General features: G+C 46.9%; 2 protein-coding genes across 4 annotated transcripts in view; one reads left to right on the top strand and one right to left on the bottom strand.

The window, feature by feature from the left end:
• Nucleotides 1-15,735, bottom strand: part of LOC134983446 (zinc finger protein 260-like) — a 147,120-nt gene extending 131,385 nt beyond the window's left edge. For 2 of the 3 annotated variants that reach the window (XM_063949124.1, XM_063949122.1), the window contains exon 1: nucleotides 14,356-15,735. In XM_063949124.1, the coding sequence (XP_063805194.1) occupies nucleotides 14,356-15,697 (1,342 nt within the window). In that variant the 5' untranslated portion in view covers nucleotides 15,698-15,735. The remainder of the gene's footprint in view (nucleotides 1-14,355) is intronic. The other variant, XM_063949123.1, reaches the window with a different exon arrangement.
• Nucleotides 1-20,775, top strand: part of LOC134983450 (gastrula zinc finger protein XlCGF26.1-like) — a 452,758-nt gene that overhangs the window by 206,441 nt on the left and 225,542 nt on the right. The gene's annotated exons all lie outside the window — the stretch shown is intronic.

Below are 20,775 nucleotides of genomic sequence, written 5' to 3'. Positions count from 1 at the left end.
AGGACTGCATCTAATATTGTGGGGTTTTCTTGTGCTGTGGGGGAAAAGGCAAAAATGTAGATTTAACAGCGGTAGCTGTGGAAACCAGGTTCACTAGACAATTCCCTAACAAAACCTCACCCTTGTAAGGTAAAACCTCCATATGCTTTTTTGAGTTGGCATCACCCGACCATTGGCGGGTCCACAGAGCACGCCTTGCCGAAATTGCCATGGCATTGGCCCTGGAACCAAGCAGCCCCACGTCTCTTTGAGTGTCTCTCATATACAAGACTGCGTCCTTAATGTGGCCTAAAGTCAGGACAACAATATCCTTGTCCAGGGTATCCATGTCAGCCAACAAGATATCTGTCCATGCTGCAACAGCGCTACAGACCCATGCCGATGCTATTGCCGGCCTGAGTAAAGCCTGTGTATGTGCATAAATAGATTTTAAGGTAGTCTCCTGTCTACGATCAGCAGGATCCTTAAGGGCCGCAGTGTCTGGAGATGGTAGCGCCACTTTCCTAGACTTACGCGTTAATGCCTTGTCCACCCTGGGCAAGGATTCCCAACGTACCCTGTCCTTTGCAGGGAAAGGATACGCCATAAGGATCCTTTTGTCTGGAGTTTCCCAAGCTTTTTCAAATAATTCGTTCAGTTCATGAGATGGAGGAAGCGTTACCTCAAGTTTCTTCCCCTTAAACATGTGTACCTTGTGTCAGGAACAGAGGGGTCATCTGTAATATGCAAAACATCTTTTATTGCCACAATCATATAATGAATACTCTTGGTCACCTTAGGGAGTAACCTTGCCTCATCATAGTCGACACTGGAATCAGAATCCATGTCGGTATCAGTGTCTACTATTTGTGATAAGGGACGCTTTTGAGACCCTGACGGGCCCTGTGAGTCAGCCAAATCCGCGGATTGACTCCCTGCTGTTTCCTTGGACTCAGCTTTGTGCATTCTCTTATGTAATAAGGTCACATTAGCATTTAAAATATTCCACATATCATACCAAACATGTGTCGGCATTGCTGACGGAGACACCACAATCTTCTGCTCCACCTGCTCCTTGGATGAGCCTTCCGCTTCAGACATGTTGACACACGCGTACCGACACTCACACACACAGGGATCTATCTATAAGAGGACAGGTCCCCAACAAGGCCCTTTGGAGAGACAGAGGGACACCCAGCGCCACCGGACACTGGAAACAATTCCCAGATATAGCGCTTTTATATTATGTCAACCGTGTAATACACTCACTACGCCAAAATGTGCCCCCCCCCCTCTTTTTCAGCCCTGTATCACCGTTCTGCAGGGGAGAGTCCGGGGAAACAGCTTCTCTTCAGCACACTATGGAGAAAATGGCGCTGGTTAGTGCTGTGCGACCAAGCTCCACCCCCTCTAGTGGCGGTCTTCGGTCCCGCTCAAATTTACAATTAATGGCGGGGGATAAACATATTCACTGACTCCGCAGCCTATATGTGTCTAATATGCCAAAAAAAAATAAGATTTTACTCACCTGTAAATCTATTTCTCGTAGTCCGTAGTGGATGCTGGGAACTCCGTAAAGAACATGGGGAATAGCGGCTCCGCAGGAGACTGGGCACAACTAAAGAAAGCTTTAGGAGTACCTGGTGTGCACTGGCTCCTCCCACTATGACCCTCCTCCAGACCTCAGTTAGGATACTGTGCCCGGAAGAGCTGACACAATAAGGAAGGATTTTGAATCCCGGGTAAGACTCATACCAGCCACACCAATCACACCGTACAACTTGTGATACTATACCCAGTTAACAGCATGATAACAAAGGAGCCTCTCAACAGATGGCTCTCAACAATAACCCTTTAGTTAGGCAATAACTATATACAAGTATTGCAGACAATCCGCAATTGGGATGGGCGCCCAGCATCCACTACGGACTACGAGAAATAGATTTACCGGTGAGTAAAATCTTATTTTCTCTGACGTCTTAGTGGATGCTGGGAACTCCGTAACGACCATGGGGATTATACCAAAGCTCCCAAACGGGCAGGAGAGTGCGGATGACTCTGCAGCACCGAATGAGAGAACTCAAGGTCCTCCTCAGCCAGGGTATCAAATTTGTAGAATTTTGCAAACGTGTTTGACCCTGACCAAGTAGCAGCTCGGCAAAGTTGTAAAGCCGAGACCCCTCGGGCAGCCGCCCAAGAAGCGCCCACCTTCCTTGTGGAATGGGCTTTTACAGATTTAGGATGCGACAGTCCAGCCGCAGAATGCGCAAGCTGAATTGTGCTACAAATCCAGCGAGCAATAGTCTGCTTAGAAGCAGGAGCACCCAGCTTGTTGGGTGCATACAGGATAAATAGCGAGTCAGTTTTCCTGACTCCAGCCTTCCTGGAAACATACATTTTCAGGGCCCTGACTACGTCCAGCAACTTGGAATCCTCCAAGTCCCTAGTAGCCGCAGGCACCACAATAGGTTGGTTCAAGTGAAAAGCTGATACCACCTTAGGGAGAAACTGGGGACGAGTTCTCAATTCTGCCCTATCCATATGGAAAATCAGATAAGGGCTATTACACGACAAAGCCGCCAATTCTGACACACGCCTGGCCGAAGCCAAGGCTAATAGCATGACCACCTTCCACGTGAGATATTTTAAATCCACGGTTTTAAGTGGTTCAAACCAATGTGATTTTAGAAAATCCAACAGCACGTTGAGATCCCAAGGTGCCACTGGAGGCACAAAAGAGGGTTGAATATGCAGCACTCCCTTTACAAATGTCTGAACTTCAGGCAGTGAAGCCAGTTCTTTCTGGAAGAAAATCGACAGAGCCGATATCTGGACATTAATGGAACCCAATTTTAGGCCCATAGTCACTCCTGACTGTAGGAAGTGCAGAAATCGACCCAGCTGAAATTCTTCTGCTGGGGCCTTCCTGGCCGTACATTACGCAACATATTTTCGCCAAATGCGGTGATAATGGTTTTCGGTTACTTCTTTCCTAGCTTTAATCAGCGTAGGAATTACTTCCTCCGGAATGCCCTTTTCCTTCAGAATCCGGCGTTCAACCGCCATGCCGTCAAACGCAGCCGCGGTAAGTCTTGGAACAGACAGGGGCCCTGCTGCAGCAGATCCTGTCTGAGCGGTAGAGGCCATGGGTCCTCTGAGATCATTTCTTGAAGTTCCGGGTACCAAGTTCTTCTTGACCGATCCGGAACAATGAGTATAGTTCTTACTCCTCTTTTCCTTATTATCCTCAGTACCTTGGGTATGAGAGGAAGAGGAGGGAACACATAAACCAACTGGTACACCCACGGTGTCAATAGAGCGTCCACAGCTATTGCCTGAGGGTCTCTCGACCTGGCGCAATATCTTTCTAGCTTTTTGTTTAGGCGGGACACCATCATGTCCACCTGTGGCCTTTCCCAACGGTTTACAATCAGTTGGAAGACTTCTGGATGAAGTCCCCACTCTCCCGGGTGTAGGTCGTGTCTAATGAGAAAGTCTGCCTCCCAGTTGTCCACTCCCGGAATGAACACTGCTGACAGTGCTAACACATAATTTTCCGGCCATCGGAGAATCCTTGTGGCTTCTGCCATCGCCATCCTGCTTCTTGTGCCACCCTGTCGGTTTACATGGGCGACTGCCGTGATGTTATCTGATTGGATCAGTACCGGCTGGTTTTGAAGCAGGGCTCTTGCCTGACTTAGGGCATTGTAAATGGCCCTCAGTTCCAGAATATTTATGTGTAGGGAAGTCTCCTGACTTGACCAAAGTCCTTGGAAGTTTCTTCCCTGTGTGACTGCCCCCCAGCCTCGAAAGCTGGCATCCGTGGTCAACAGGACCCAGTCCTGTATGCCGAATCTGCGGCCCTCTTGGAGATGAGCACTCTGCAGCCACCACAGCAGAGACACCCTGGTCCTTGGAGACAGGGTTATCAGCCGATGCATCTGAAGATGCGATCCGGACCACTTGTCCAACAGGTCCCACTGAAAAGTTCTTGCGTGGAACCTGCCGAATGGAATTTCTTCGTAAGAAGCTCCCATCTTTCCCAGGACTCGCGTGCACTGATGCACCGAGACCTGTTTCGATTTCAGGAGGCCTCTGACTAGAGAGGACAGCTCCTTGGCTTTCTCCTCCGGGAGAAACAATTTTTTCTGGTCTGCGTCCAGAACCATCCCCAGGAACAGTAGACGCGTCGTAGGGACCAGCTGTGACTTTGGAATATTTAGAATCCAACCGTGCTGTTGTAGCACTTCCTGAGATAGTGCTACCCCGACCAACAACTGCTCTCTGGATCTCGCCTTTATTAGGAGAACTTCCAAGTATGGGATAATTAAAACTCCCTTTTTTCGAAGGAGTATCATCATTTCGGCCATTACCTTGGTAAATATCCTCAGTGCCGTGGACAGCCCGAACGGCAACGTCTGGAATTGGTAATGACAATCCTGTACCACAAATCTGAGGTACTCCTGGTGAGCATGGTAAATGGGGATATGCAGGTAAGCATCCTTGATGTCCAGCGATACCATGTAATCCCAGGCTTGCAATAACCGCCCTGAGCGATTCCATCTTGAACTTGAATTTTTTTATATATGTGTTCAAGGATTTCAAATTTAAAATGGGTCTCACCGAACCGTCCAGTTTCGGTACCACAAACATTGTGGAATAGTAACCCCGTCCTTGTTGAAGGAGGGGCACCTTGACTATCACCTGCTGGGAATACAGCTTGTGAATTGCCTCTAGCACAGCCTCCCTGCCTGAGGGAGTTGTTGGCAAGGCAGATTTGAGGAAACGGCGGGGGGGGGGGGGGGGAGACGTTTCGAATTCCAGCTTGTACCCCTGAGATACTACTTGTAGAATCCAGGGATCCACCTGTGAGCGAGCCCACTGATTGCTGAAATTTTTGAGCCGGCCCGCACCGTACCTGGCTCTGCCTGTGGAGCCCCACCGTCATGTGGTGGCTTTGGAGGAAGCGGGAGAGGACTTTTGTTCCTGGGAACTGGCTGTATGCTGCAGCTTTTTCCCCCTACCTCTGCCTCTGGGCAGAAAGGAAGCTCCTTTTCCCCGCTTGCTCTTCTGGGGCCGAAAGGACTGCACCTGATAATATGGTGCTTTCTTTGGCTGTGAGTGAATATGGGGTAAAAATGCTGACTTCCCAGCTGTTGCTGTGGAAACTAGGTCCGAGAGACCGTCCCCAAATAACTCATCACCCTTGTAAGGCAATACTTCCATGTGCCTTTTAGAATCTGCATCCCCTGTCCACTGCCGAGTCCATAACCCTCTCCTGGCAGAAATGGACATTGCACTTATTTTAGATGCCAGCCAGCAAATATCCCTCTGTGCATCTCATGTAGAAGACTGCGTCTTTTATATGCTCTACGGTTAGCAATATGGTGTCCCTGTCAAGGATGTCAATATTTTCCATAGGGAATCTGACCACGCAGCTGCAGCACTGCACATCCATGCTGAAGCAATAGCTGGTCTCAGTATAATAGCTGAGTGTGTATATACAGACTTCAGGATCGCCTCCTGCTTCCTATCAGCAGGCTCCTTTAGGGCGGTCGTATCCGGAGACGGTAGTGCCACCTTCTTTGACAAGCGTGTGAGCGCTTTATCCACCCTAGGGGGTGTTTCCCAACGTGACCTATCCTCTGGCGGGAAAGGGTACGCCATTAGTAATATTTTAGAAATTACCAGTTTCTTATCAGGGGAAGCCCACGCTTCTTCACACACTTCATTTAATTCATCAGAAGGGGAAAAAACCACTGGTAGCTTTTTCTCCCCAAACATAATACCCTTTTCAGTGGTACCTTGGGTAAGATCAGAAATGTGCAACACATTTTTCATTGCCTCAATCATGTAACGAGTGGCCCTATTGGACATTAGATTAGTCTCATCGTCGTCGACACTGGTATCAGTATCCGTGTCGACATCTGTGTCTGCCATCTGAGGTAGCGGGCGTTTTAGAGCCCCTGATGGCCTTTGAGACGCCTGGGCAGGCACGAGCTGAGAAGCTGGCTGTCCCGCATTTGGCATGTCGTCAAATTTTATATGTAAGGCGTTGACACTTTCACGTAATTCCTTCCACAAATCCATCCACTCAGGTGTCTGCCCCGCAGGGGGTGACATTACATTTATAGGCATCTGCTCCGCCTCCACATAAGCCTCCTCGTCAAACATGTCAACACAGCCGTACCGACACACCGCACACACAGGGAATGCTCTGACTGAGGACAGGACCCCACAAAGGACTCTGGGGAGACAGAGAGAGTATGCCAGCACACACCAGAGCGCTATACAATACAGGGACTAACAATTATATCCCCTTATAGCTGCTATATAGTTATACTGCGCCTAAATTTAGTGCCCCCCTCTCTTTTTTACCCTTATGTAGTTGTAACTGCAGGGGAGAGCCTGGGAGCGATCCTTCCAGCGGAGCTGTGAGGGAGAAATGGCGCCAGTGTGCTGAGGGAGATAGCCCCGCCCCTTTTTCGGTGGACTTCTCCCACTTTTTCTGTAACCCTGGCAGGGGTATTTTTACACCTATATAGCCTCTGGGACTATATATGGTGTAGATTTGCCAGTCAAGGTGTCTAATATTGCCCTCAGGGCGCCCCCCACCCCAGCGCCATGCACCCATCAGTGACCAGAGTGTGAGGTGTGCATGAGGTGCAATGGCGCACAGCTGCAGTGCTGGGCGCTACCTTGAAGAAGTCTTCTGCCCCGATTTTCCAGACTCTTCTTGCTTCTGGCTCTGTAAGGGGGACGGCGGCGCGGCTCCGGGACCGAACGATCGAGGTCGGGTCCTGTGTTCGATCCCTCTAGAGCTAATGGTGTCCAGTAGCCTAAGAAGCCCAAGCTAGCTGCAAGCAGGTAGGTTCGCTTCTTCTCCCCTTAGTCCCTCGATGCAGTGAGCCTGTTGCCAGCAGGTCTCACTGTAAAATAAAAAAACTAAAATATACTTTCTTTCTAGGAGCTCAGGAGAGCCCCTAGTGTGCATCCAGCTCAGCCGGGCACAAGATTCTAACTGAGGTCTGGAGGAGGGGCATAGGGGGAGGAGCCAGTGCACACCAGTTAGTCCTAAAGCTTTCTGTAGTTGTGCCCAGTCTCCTGCGGAGCCGCTATTCCACATGGTCCTTACAGAGTTCCCAGCATCCACTAGGACGTCAGAGAAAGTATATATTGCTGGCCAGGGCGCCCTGCACCCATCAGTGCCTGCCTTGTGTGTAACATGCGGGAGCAATGGCACGCAGCGTTACCGCTGCGCGCTTACCTCAGTGAAGATCAGAAATCTTCTGATGCCTGAGACGTCTTCTTTTTTCTTATACTCACCCGGCTTCTATCTTCCGGCTCTGCGAGGAGGACGGCGGCGCGGCTCTGGTACGAACTGCGGGGTGAGACCTGCGTTCCGATCCCTCTGGAGCTAATGGTGTCCAGTAGCCTAAGAAGCAGAGCCTATCATTTAAGTAGGTCTGTTTCTCTCTCCTCAGTCCCACGATGCAGGGAGCCTGTTGCCAGCAGTGCTGCCTGAAAATAAAAAACCTAACAAAATTCTTTATCAGAGAAACTCAGTAGAGCTCCCTGTAGTGCATCCAGTCTCCTCTGGGCACAGGATCTAACTGAGGTCTGGAGGAGGGGCATAGAGGGAGGAGCCAGTGCACACCCATACTAAAAGTTCTTTAGGGTGCACATATCTCCTGCGGAGCCCGTCTATACCCCATGGTCCTTACAGAGTCCCCAGCATCCTCTAGGACGTAAGAGAAATAAATGCTATACAGCAATAATTAGCTGCAAACAAAAGCTTTTATTATGAGATCATACAGAGGAGTATCCGCACCATATAGATGTAACATACAACAAACCACCGCAGATGGAACCCGGGTGACTCTAATGCACATGGTAATGTACAGGGTATATATGGATAGGATCTTGTATCAGAAAACACTCAGCACTCCTTATCAAGATGAGTGTCTGCAACAAGTTAGGCAAACTAGAAGTGAAAACACGTTCCAATGGCCGCCATACTGTCGTGCAGCAATACAGATTGTAGAAACTGGTATTAGACATTCACATTTACACAAAGCACAAGATACAAAATAAAACAGCAGAAAAAAGACCTAAGCATTTGGAATGTTTTATTTAGGAACTAAAATAAGAGTTTACTCACCGGTAAATCTATTTCTCGTAGTCCGTAGTGGATGCTGGGAACTCCGTAAGGACCATGGGGAATAGCGGCTCCGCAGGAGACTGGGCACAAAAGTAAAGCTTTAGGACTACCTGGTGTGCACTGGCTCCTCCCCCCATGACCCTCCTCCAAGCCTCAGTTAGGATACTGTGCACGGACGAGCGTACACAATAAGGAAGGATTTTGAATCCCGGGTAAGACTCATACCAGCCAAACCAATCACACCGTAAAACTTGTGATCTGAACCCAGTTAACAGCATGATAACAGAGGAGCCTCTCGAAAAGATGGCTCACTACAACAATAACCCGATTATTTTACAATACTATGTACAAGTATTGCAGATAATCCGCACTTGGGATGGGCGCCCAGCATCCACTACGGACTACGAGAAATAGATTTACCGGTGAGTAAAATCTTATTTTCTCTGACGTCCTAGTGGATGCTGGGAACTCCGTAAGGACCATGGGGATTATACCAAAGCTCCCAAACGGGCGGGAGAGTGCGGATGACTCTGCAGCACCGAATGAGAGAACTCCAGGTCCTCCTCAGCCAGGGTATCAAATTTGTAGAATTTAGCAAACGTGTTTGCCCCTGACCAAGTAGCTGCTCGGCAAAGTTGTAAAGCCGAGACCCCTCGGGCAGCCGCCCAAGATGAGCCCACCTTCCTTGTGGAATGGGCATTAACAGATTTTGGCTGTGGCAGGCCTGCCACTGAATGTGCAAGTTGAATTGTACTACAAATCCAACGAGCAATAGTCTGCTTAGAAGCAGGAGCACCCAGCTTGTTGGGTGCATACAGGATAAACCGCGAGTCAGATTTTCTGACTCCAGCCGTCCTGGAAACATTTTTTTTTAGGGCCCTGACAACGTCTAGCAACTTGGAGTCCTCCAAGTCCCTAGTAGCCGCAGGCACCACAATAGGTTGGTTCAAGTGAAACGCTGAAACCACCTTAGGGAGAAACTGAGGACGAGTCCTCAATTCCGCCCTGTCCGAATGGAAAATCAGATAAGGGCTTTTACAGGATAAAGCCGCCAATTCTGACATGCGCCTGGCCGAGGCCAGGGCCAATAGCATGACCACTTTCCATGTGAGATATTTCAAATCCACGGATTTAAGTGGTTCAAACCAATGTGACTTTAGGAACCCCAAAACTACATTGAGATCCCAAGGTGCCACTGGAGGCACAAAAGGAGGCTGTATATGCAGTACCCCTTTTACAAACGTCTGAACTTCAGGGACTGAAGCTAATTCTTTTTGGAAGAAAATTGACAGGGCCGAATTTTGAACCTTAATGGACCCAATTTCAGGCCCATAGACACTCCTGTTTGCAGGAAATGTAGGAATCGACCCAGTTGAAATTCCTCCGTCGGGGCCTTACTGGCCTCGCACCACGCAACATATTTTCGCCAAATGCACTGATAATGTTTTGCGGTTACATCCTTCCTGGCTTTGATCAGGGTAGGGATGACTTCATCCGGGAATGCCTTTTTCCTTCAGGATCCGGCGTTCAACCACCATGCCGTCAAACGCAGCCGCGGTAAGTCTTGGAACAGACAGGGTCCTTGCTGGAGCAGGTCCCTTCTTAAAGGTAGAGGCCACGGATCCTCCGTGAGCATCTCTTGAAGTTCCGGGTACCAAGTCCTTCTTGGCCAATCCGGAGCCACGAGTATAGTTCTTACTCATCTCCGTCTTATAATTCTCAGTACCTTGGGTATGAGAGGCAGAGGAGGGAACACATAAACTGACTGGTACACCCACGGCGTTACCAGAGCATCCACAGCTGTTGCCTGAGGGTCCCTTGACCTGGCGCAATACCTGTCCAGTTTTTTGTTGAGGCGGGACACCATCATGTCCACCTTTGTTTTTTCCCAACGGTTTACAATCATGTGGAAGACTTCTGGATGAAGTCCCCACTCTCCCGGGTGGAGGTCGTGCCTGCTGAGGAAGTCTGCTTCCCAGTTGTCCACTCCCGGAATGAACACCGCTGACAGTGCTATCACATGATTTTCCGCCCAGCGAAGAATCCTTGCAGCTTCTGCCATTGCCCTCCTGCTTCTTGTGCCACCCTGTCTGTTTACGTGGGCGACTGCCGTGATGTTGTCCGACTGGATCAACACAGGCTGACCTTGAAGCAGAGGTCTTGCTAAGCTTAGAGCATTGTAAATGGCCCTTAGCTCCAGGATATTTGTGTGAAGTGATGTCTCCAGGCTTGACCATAAGCCCTGGAAATTCCTTCCCTGTGTGACTGCTCCCCAGCCTCGCAGGCTGGCATCCGTGGTCACCAGGACCCAGTCCTGAATGCCGAATCTGCGGCCCTCTAGAAGATGAGCACTCTGCAACCACCACAGGAGAGACACCCTTGTCCTTGGTGATGCATCTGAAGATGCGACCCGGACCATTTGTCCAGCAGGTCCCACTGGAAAGTTCTTGCGTGGAAACTGCCGTGATGCACTGAGACCTGGCTCGGTTTTAGGAGGTTCCTGACTAGCTCGGATAACTCCCTGGCTTTCTCCTCCGGGAGAAACACCTTTTTCTGGACTGTGTCCAGGATCATCCCTAAGAACAGAAGACGAGTCGTCGGAATCAGATGCGATTTTGGAATATTGAGAATCCAACCATGCTGCCGCAACACTACCTGAGATAGTGCTACTCCGACCTCCAACAGTTCCCTGGATCTTGCCCTTATCAGGAGATCGTCCAAGTAAGGAATAACTAAAACTCCCTTCCTTCGAAGGAGTATCATCATTTCGGCCATTACCTTGGTAAAGACCCGGGGTGCCGTGGACCATACATACGGCAGCGTCTGAACTGATAGTGACAGTTCTGTACCACAAACCTGATGTACCCTTGGTGAGAAGGGTAAAATTTGACATGAAGGTAAGCATCCTTGATGTCCCGAGACATCATGTAGTCCCCTTCTTCCAGGTCCGCAATCACTGCTCTGAGTGGCTCAATCTTGAATTTGAACCTCTGTATGTAAGTGTTCAAAGATTTTAGATTTAGAATCGGTCTCACCGAGCCGTCCGGCTTCGGTACCACAACAGTGTGGAATAATACCCCGTTCCCTGTTGCAGGAGGGATACCTTGATTATCACCTGCTGGGAATACAGCTTGTGAATGGCTTCCAAAACTGTCTCCGTGTCAGAAGGAGACATCGATAAAGCCGACTTTAGGAAACGGCGAGGGGGAGACGTCTCGCATTCTAATTTGTACCCCTGAGATATCACCTGAAGGATCCAGGGGTCTACTTGCGAGTGAGCCCACTGCGCTCTGAAATTCATTGAGACGGGCCCCCACCGTGCCTGATTCTGCTTGTAAAGCCCCAGCGTCATGCTGAGGGCTTGGCAGAAGCGGGAGGGCTTCTGTTCCTGGGAACTAGCTGTTTGCTGCAGCCTTTTTCCTCTCCCTCTGCCACAGGGCAGAAAAGAGGAACCTTTTGCCCGCTTGCCCTTATGGGAACGAAAGGACTGCGCCTGATAATACGGCGTCTTCTTATGTTGAGAGGCGACCTGGGGTAAAAACGTGGATTTCCCAGCTGTTGCCGTGGCCACCAGGTCTGAAAGACCAACCCCAAATAACTCCTCCCCTTTATAAGGCAATACTTCCATATGCCGTTTGGAATCCGCATCACCTGACCACTGTCGCGTCCATAACCCTCTTCTGGCAGAAATGGACAGCGCACTTACTCTTGATGCCAGTCGGCAAATATCCCGCTGTGCATCACGCATATATAGAAATGCATCTTTTAAATGCTCTATAGTAAGTAATATACTGTCCCTATCTAGGGTATCAATATTTTCAGTCAGGGAATCCGACCACGCCAACCCAGCACTGCACATCCAGGCTGAGGCAATTGCTGGTCGCAGTATAACACCAGTATGTGTGTAAATACATTTGAGGATACCCTCCTGCTTTCTATCAGCAGGATCCTTAAGGGCGGCCGTCTCAGGAGAGGGTAGAGCCACCTGTTTTAACAAGCGTGTGAGCGCTTTATCCACCCTAGGGGGTGTTTCCCAACGCACCCCAACCTCTGGCGGGAAAGGATATAATGCCAATAATTTTTTAGAAATTATCAGTTTTTTATCGGGGGAAACCCACGCTTCATCCCACACTTCATTTAATTCCTCAGATTCAGGAAAAACTACAGGTAGTTTTTTCTCACCGAACATAATACCCTTTTTAGTGGTACTTGTATTATCAAAAATGTGTAAAACATTTTTCATTGCCTCAATCATGTAACGTGTGGCCCTACTGGAAGTCACGTTTGTCTCTTCACCGTCGACACTGGTCAGTATCCGTGTCGACGTCTGTAGATGCCATCCGAGGAAACGGGCGCTTTAGAGCCCCTGACGGCCTATGAGACGTCTGGACAGGCACAAGCTGAGTAGCCGGCTGTCTCATGTCATCAACTGTCTTTTGTAAAGAGCTGACACTGTCACGTAATTCTTCCAACAGTTCATCCACTCAGGTGTCGACCCCCCAGGGGGAGACATCACTATTACAGGCAATTTGCTCCGCCTCCACATCATTTTCCTCCTCATACATGTCGACACAAACGTACCGACACACAGCACACACACAGGGAATGCTCTGATAGAGGACAGGACCCCACTAGTCCTTTGGGGAGACAGAGGGAGAGTTTGCCAGCACACACCAGAGCGCTATATATATACAGGGATAACCTTATATAAGTGTTTTTCCCCTTATAGCTGCTGTATTGTTAATACTGTGCCTAATTAGTGCCCCTCTCTCTTTTTTAACCCTTTCTGTAGTGTAGTGACTGCAGGGGAGAGCCAGGGGAGCTTCCCTCCAACGGAGCTGTGAGGGAAAATGGCGCCAGTGTGCTAAGGAGATAGGCTCTGCCCCTTTTTCGCGGACTTTTCTCCTGCTTTTTTATGGATTCTGGCAGGGGTTAAAATTCATCCATATAGCCCTGGGGGCTATATGTGATGTATTTTCGCCAGCCAATGTGTTATTATTGCTGCTCAGGGCGCCCCCCCCTAGCGCCCTGCACCCTCAGTGACCGAAGTGTGCTGAGGAGCAATGGCGCACAGCTGCAGTGCTGTGTGCTACCTTGGTGAAGACAGGATGTCTTCTGCCGCCGATTTTCCAGACCTCTTCTTGCTTCTGGCTCTGTAAGGGGGCCGGCGGCGCGGCTCTGGGACCGGACTCCATGGCTGGGCCTGTGTTCAATCCCTCTGGAGCTAATGGTGTCCAGTAGCCTAAGAAGCCCAATCCACTCTGCACGCAGGTGAGTTCGCTTCTTCTCCCCTTAGTCCCACGATGCAGTGAGCCTGTTGCCAGCAGGTCTCACTGAAAATAAAAAACCTAAAACTAAACTTTTCACTAAGCAGCTCAGGAGAGCCACCTAGTGTGCACCCTTCTCGTTCGGGCAGAAAAATCTAACTGAGGCTTGGAGGAGGGTCATGGGGGGAGGAGCCAGTGCACACCAGGTAGTCCTAAAGCTTTACTTTTGTGCCCAGTCTCCTGCGGAGCCGCTATTCCCCATGGTCCTTACGGAGTTCCCAGCATCCACTAGGACGTCAGAGAAATAGAGGTACATTAATGAAAAGCGTGAGTAACAGTCATCAGTCTCCTTGTGAAGGTCTCTAGATTGGAGGCCTCTTGGACTGTGCAAGGCAGTGAGTTCCATGGTCAGGGCTGCAAAGCTAAACGTTCAACCCTTAAATGAATGACAGAGAATTCTTGGTACTGCTGGTAACAGTCCTTCATCTTTAGAAGTAAGCAAGCGGGGCAGTAAGGAGGCAGAAGCTGCTTCTAGTACCTTGGACCATGTAATGCTGGGCTGGCATCATCCACCCCTGGCGCTCAGCAAGACAACCATTTAGGATTGGTATTAGGTTCTCAGTACATGGAGCAAAAAGCAGGTCATCTGCCTAGCAGTGGTAGACCAGGCCATGATGTCTGATTATATAACCCATGGTAGCATGTATATTTTATAAAGCATAGGAGAAAGGATTGACCCTTGAGGAACATGCACGACAGTGATAATTATACTCCAGAAGATTTAAATGGTTCCGTGCTTGGGTAATGTCTAATATGTTCAACAAGAGCAGATTTATTTATCTCTCAGCATGAAAATGGATTCTCACTTGTGAAATCGCTGATGTTTAACAAGAACTGATTTCCATGCAAAACATTTCCCACACTCAGAACAGGAGTACGGCTTCTTACCTGTGTGACTTCTCTGATGTGTAACAAGATATGATTTCGATGCAAAACATTTCCCACACTGAGAACAGGAATATGGCTTCTCACCTGTGTGACTTTTCTGATGTGTAACAAGATATGATTTCGATGCAAAACATTTCCCACACTGAGAACAGGAATATGGCTTCTCACCTGTGTGATTCCTCTGATGTGTAACAAGATTTGATTTCGATGCAAAACATTTCCCACACTCAGAACAGAAGTACGGCTTCTCATCTGTGTGACTTCTCTGATGTGTAACAAGATTTGATTTCCATGCAAAACATTTCCCACACTCAGAACAGGAATATGGCTTCTCACCTGTGTGACTTCTCTGATGTGTAACAAGATCTGATTTCAATGCAAAACATTTCCCACACTCAGTACAGGAATATGGCTTCTCACCTGTGTGACTTTTCTGATGTGTAACAAGATATGATTTATATGTAAAGCATTTCCCACACTCAGAACAGGAAAATAGCTTCTCACCAGTGTGACTCCTCTGATGTGTAACAAGATTTGATTTATATGCAAAACATTTCCCACACTCAAAACAGGAATATGGCTTCTCACCTGTGTGACTCCTCTGATGTGTAATAAGATATGATTTCGATGCAAAACATTTCCCACACTCAGAACAGGAATATGGCTTCTCACCTCTGTGACTTTTCTGATGTGTAACAAGATATGATTTCGATGCAAAACAATTCCCACACTGAGAACAGGAATATGGCTTCTCACCTATGTGATTCCTCTGATGTGTAACAAGATTTGATTTCGATGCAAAACATTTCCCACACTCAGAACAGAAGTACGGCTTCTCATCTGTGTGACTTCTCTGATGTGTAACAAGATTTGATTTCCATGCAAAACATTTCCCACACTCAGAACAGGAATACGGCTTCTCACCTGTGTGACTTCTCTGATGTGTAACAAGTTCTGATTTCCGGGGAAAACATTTCCTACACTCAGAACAGGAATATGACTTTTCACCTGTGTGACTTCTCTGATGTGTAACAAGAGATGATTTGTGTGTAAAACATTTCCCACACTCAGAACATATCAGTGGCCTCTCACCTGCCTTAGCTGGCTGATGGGTAATACGCTTTGTGTTCTGTGTAAAACATTTGGCATCTATAGAACACGGAAACACTGTATCTACTCTCAGAGCTGTAACAGATGCACCAATATCAGAGTGATCAGGAGAACATTTCCCAGGATCAGGGGGATCAGCTGATAGAGCTGGATGTTTAATTGGGGTAATGGGGTTAGCTCCTGGAGAATCCTGTCTACTGTCATCTTTTATGTCACAATCCGGGGATAACATTAGATGTCCTTCTGTGATATTCCTGCTTGTGTGTCCATCTGCTGGAAATAAAATACATTAAAATATAAAATGAGTAGACAAGACCCAGGGTGTTACAGATTACAATATATAATTCTATAACTGACATTTTTTTACCTGTAATCATTAAAAAACAAAAAAGCTAGGATGCTTAGACTGGAGCTTGATCATATGGGATTACTAGAGGTGACACAGACGCTTGTGTGGGATAACTAGAGGTGACATGGACGCTCACGTGGGATTACTAGAGGTGACATGGACGCTCACGCGGGATTACTAGAGGTGACACCGACGCTCATGTGGGATTACTAGAGGTGACGCTTTTCTGAATCTACCTCCTCTCCGCTACCTCTTTCAGCTGGAGTACCGCAAGGCTCAGTCTTGGGTCCTCTGCTTTTCTCTATCTATACCTCATCTCTTGGTAAACTAATCAGCTCTTTTGGTTTTCAGTATCATCTGTACGCAGATGATACTCAAATCTACCTATCCTCCCCTGACTTGTCCCTATCTGTACTGGACCGTGTCACTGAATGCCTTTCTGCCATCTCATCCTGGATGACATCTCGCCACCTCAAACTTAATATTTCAAAGACAGAGTTAATTATATTTCCACCGGCCAATAGTAGGTACCAACCTGATATCTCTATCACTGTTGAAAACTTGACTATCTACCCTACCCCACAAGCTCGCTGCCTAGGTGTCATCCTTGACTCTGATCTGTCCTTTGTTCCCCACATTCAATCTGTCTCAAGATCATGTTACATGCATCTAAAAAACATATCCAAAATACGACCAAACCTTACACAAGACACTGCTAAAACTCTAATCCACGCTCTCATTATCTCCCGCATTGATTATTGCAATAGTCTCCTAACTGGTCTTCCCAAAACAAGACTCTCACCACTACAATCCATTCTGAATGCAGCGGCGAGGCTTATCTTCCTCGCTAGACGTTCATCGTCTGCAGATCCACTCTGTCAGTCCCTCCATTGGTTACCTGTACTCTACCACATTCAATATAAAATACTTTTACTCACACACAAGGCCATTAACCAAACTACACCAACGTACATCACTTCGCTTATCACAAAATATCTCCCAACCCGACCTCTGCGCTCTTCACAAGACCTGCGTCTCTCATCCACACTCATTACTCGCTCCCACTCACGACTGCAGGACTTTCATCGGGCTGCACCCACTCTGTGGAATGCCCTACCATGCACAATAAGACTCTCCTCTAGTCTCCAAACGTTCCCTCAAAACTCACCTCTTTAGGCAAGCGTATCAAATTCCTGAACCGCCCACATAACTTTCATAAACCTTCCTATCAAATTACATCCACTCTGTACAATCCACACATATCCTCACATGTCTTCTCATTCTATGCAATAGATAGCACCTTTCCTTGTGTACATATGCCTATTTCCCTATAGATTGTAAGCTTGCGAGCAGGGCCTTCCTACCTCTATGACTGTTATCACCCAGTTTGTTATTGTTATTTCAAATTGTAAAGCGCAACGGAATTTGCTGCGCTATATAAGAAACTGTTAATAAATAAATAAATAGGTGACACGGACGCTCATGTGGGATTACTAGAGGTGACATGGACGCTCATGTCTGATTACTAGATGTGACATGGACGCTCATGTGGGATTACTAGAGGTGACATGGACGCTCATGTCTGATTACTAGATGTGACATGGATGCTCATGAGGGATTACTAGAGGTGACATGGACACTCATGTGGGATTACTAGAGGTGACATGGACGCTCATGTGGGATTACTAGAGGTGAGATGGACGCTCATGTGGGATTACTAGAGGTGAGATGGACGCTCATGTGGGATTACTAGAGGTGACATGGATGCTCATGTGGGATTACTAGAGAGGACATGGATGCTCATGTGGGATTACTAGAGGTGAGATGGATGCTCATGTGGGATTACTAGAGAGGACATGGACTGTCATGTGGGATTACTAGAGGTGACACGGACGCTTGTGTGGGATGACTAGAGGCGATATGGATGCTCATGTGGGATTACTAGAAGTGACATGGACGTTCATGTGGGATTACTAGAGGTGACATGGACAATCATGTGGAATTACTAGAGGTGACATGGACGCTCATGTGGGATTACTAGAGGTGACATGGACGCTCATGTGGGATTACTAGAGGTGACATGGGCTTTGCAATAATTAAACAGCAAAGAAGAGAAAGTGCTGTCCTGTTTGCGCACTAAAATAATATATAACCTTTATTAAGTACAGTAAAGTATGTAAGATAAATCAGTGATATATAAAACACAAAAGTAAATGTATAAAGGTGAATAAAGTAATAAAAAAAACAAGTGTATTTGTTATTAAACATTGGCATGTATATTATATTGGGTGATAACTGATTCAGTGCTGGTAATCCTGGTCAGTAAGAATATATTAATATATTACACCCATACGAGGACGGGCTAAATTACACATTCAATAATATTGTGGCAGCGTTTGCTCCAGCGGAAATCTCAATGTAACATCATACTGTATGTATAAACACTTTATGGGGGGGGGGAATCAGTTAATCGCAAAAAATTCCCTATCCATTTAGCCGCAAATAGTGGTGAAAATTTTCCATAGGTTTTACTGCAAGTTTTTTTATTTTGCGCACAAATGTCTGCGCAATGAGCAGTTGTGCGGTGTTAGGAGGAACTCGTATAAAAAGCCTTTTTAAATGTTTCCTACTGTATTGTCTTACTGACCTATAGTTTCTTACTGTATTCTCTTACTGACCTATAGTTTCTTACTGTATTGTCTTACTGACCTATAGTTTCTTACTGTATTGTGTTTGACCTATAGTTTCTTACTATATTGTGTTTCTGACCTATAGTTTCTTACTGTATTGTCTTACTGACCTATAGTTTCTTACTGAATTTTCTTACTGACCTATAGTTTCCTACTGTATTGTCTTACTGACCTAGTTTCTGACTGTATTGTCTTACTGACCTATAGTTTCTTACTATATTGTGTTTCTGACCTATAGTTTCTTACTGTATTGTCTTACGGACCTATAGTTTCTTACTGAATTTTCTTACTGACCTATAGTTTCCTACTGTATTGTCTTACTGACCTAGTTTCCTACTGTATTGTCTTACTGACCTAGTTTCTGACTGTATTGACTTATTGACCTACAGCTTCCTACTATATTGTCTTACTGACCTATAGCTTCTTACTGAATTTTCTTACTGACCTACAGCTTCCTACTATATTGTCTTACTGACCTATAGTTTCCTACTGTATTGTTTTACTGACCTTCAGTTTCCTAACGTATTGTCTTACTGACCTATAGTTTCTTACTGTATTGTCTTACTTACCTAGAGTTTCCTTCTGTATTCTTTTACTGACCTAGTTTCCTTCTTTATTGTCATACTGACCTATAGTTTCTTAATGTATTGTCTTACTGACCTATAGTTTCCAGGAGAAAAAAAAAGAAAAATTTGAAATGCCCTATAGTGGTGCACACAATCTTATATTAAAATATAACTTTTATTGAAATATATATTAAGACCAGCGAATATTAAAAGGAAAGTTGAATAGTGTAAATAGAGAAGAAATCGTGTTTTAAAATGAAAATGCTGCGCACTAGAGGTCACCAGATTCGCTCATATATTGCTAACAAAATCTATAGATGGTCAAGAGTAGAGTTCTCAAACTCGGTCCTCAGGACCCCACACAGTGCATGTTTTGCAGGTAACCCAGCAGGTGCACAGGTGTATTAATTACTCACTGACACATTTTTAAAGGTCCACAGGTGGAGGTAATATTTCACTTGTGATGCTGTGAGGAGACCTGCAAAACATGCACTGTGTGGGCCCCCGAGGACCGAGTTTGAGAACCTCTGGTCAAGAGTGTATTAGAAATATTTCATATGTGTTATATTTCATATATTAGACAACTAAGAAGGCTCCAAGAATAGGTGTCCCACAATTATATATATTCCTTCCCAGGATTCCAAATATAGGAGCGTTAAAGCCAGATTCCAGATGTCACCATATAGAACGCTAATGGTTTGCTATATGTCATGCTGAAATATCTCTCAATAAACTAATCAAAATACTAAATGTGTACTGTGTCTCTCTATATCTCACAGTTAATATACAAGCTCTGTTATAAGGTCTCAATAACACCTGTGTGTTCCAGTGGCGTGCAGTGAGGTCAGTGGCTGGTGAGGCATGCCCACTAAAGCCACCGCTATGTCCGCTGCCAGAGGCGAGTTTAGACCTCATGGAGCCCTAAGCAACACACGGATTTGGGGCCCCCTTCCTCGTACAATACATAGCACTATATCATGTCATCACAGCCCCTGGCTGTGCCTGCTGTGCTTGTGTCTCCTTCCTGCACTACAGCAGTAGGGGGCAGATTCTGGAGCCTCCTCTCGGACAGCATGGGGACAGACTCTGCTCACCTCCATTCTCCTCCAGCAGCAGCAGCAGGTCTCCCAACAGCTGCGCTGCTGCTTGAGGTGGAGGCTGGAGACAAGTAGAGTCATCCCTGGCCAGCAGTACCAGTCTAGGAATGGGCTCTACCTGGCGTAGTTTAAGAACAGGCTGCAGGCAGGGAGGGATGGGGGGGTTGTTGGGATCCTGCACATCGGGATGACGCTGTCGGTATTCTGACCATCGTTATCTCAATCGCCAGGATTCTGATACCATCCCTCACAGTGGTCGAAGTGGAATTTTGAAGTTGGGATATGGAAAAGTGAAGGTTGCAATTATGTGCGCGCCGAAGGCGCATGCGCTCCGGATAAGGCGGCGTGGCCACTCACAAAGGGCGCGTGTCCTTCCATGTAGTTTACCACACCATATACCCCACAATAGTAGAACCCCTTATACTGTCTAGTACTGGTGCCCATTTCACATTATACCACACAGTATATGCGGAAATTTACATTGTAGCACACAAAATGAGCCAAAATTCTTATTGTAGCACACAGAATGAGCCGAAATTCTTATTGTAGCACACTGAATGATCCAATATTCACATTGTAGCACACTGACTGAGCTGAAATTCACATTG

The sequence above is a fragment of the Pseudophryne corroboree genome (genome assembly GCF_028390025.1).
Source record: "Pseudophryne corroboree isolate aPseCor3 chromosome 3 unlocalized genomic scaffold, aPseCor3.hap2 SUPER_3_unloc_15, whole genome shotgun sequence".
In the NCBI taxonomy this organism is placed as follows: domain Eukaryota; kingdom Metazoa; phylum Chordata; class Amphibia; order Anura; family Myobatrachidae; genus Pseudophryne; species Pseudophryne corroboree.
Note: the sequence above shows the minus strand (reverse complement) of the source record. Positions and strands in the feature narration are given on the sequence as shown.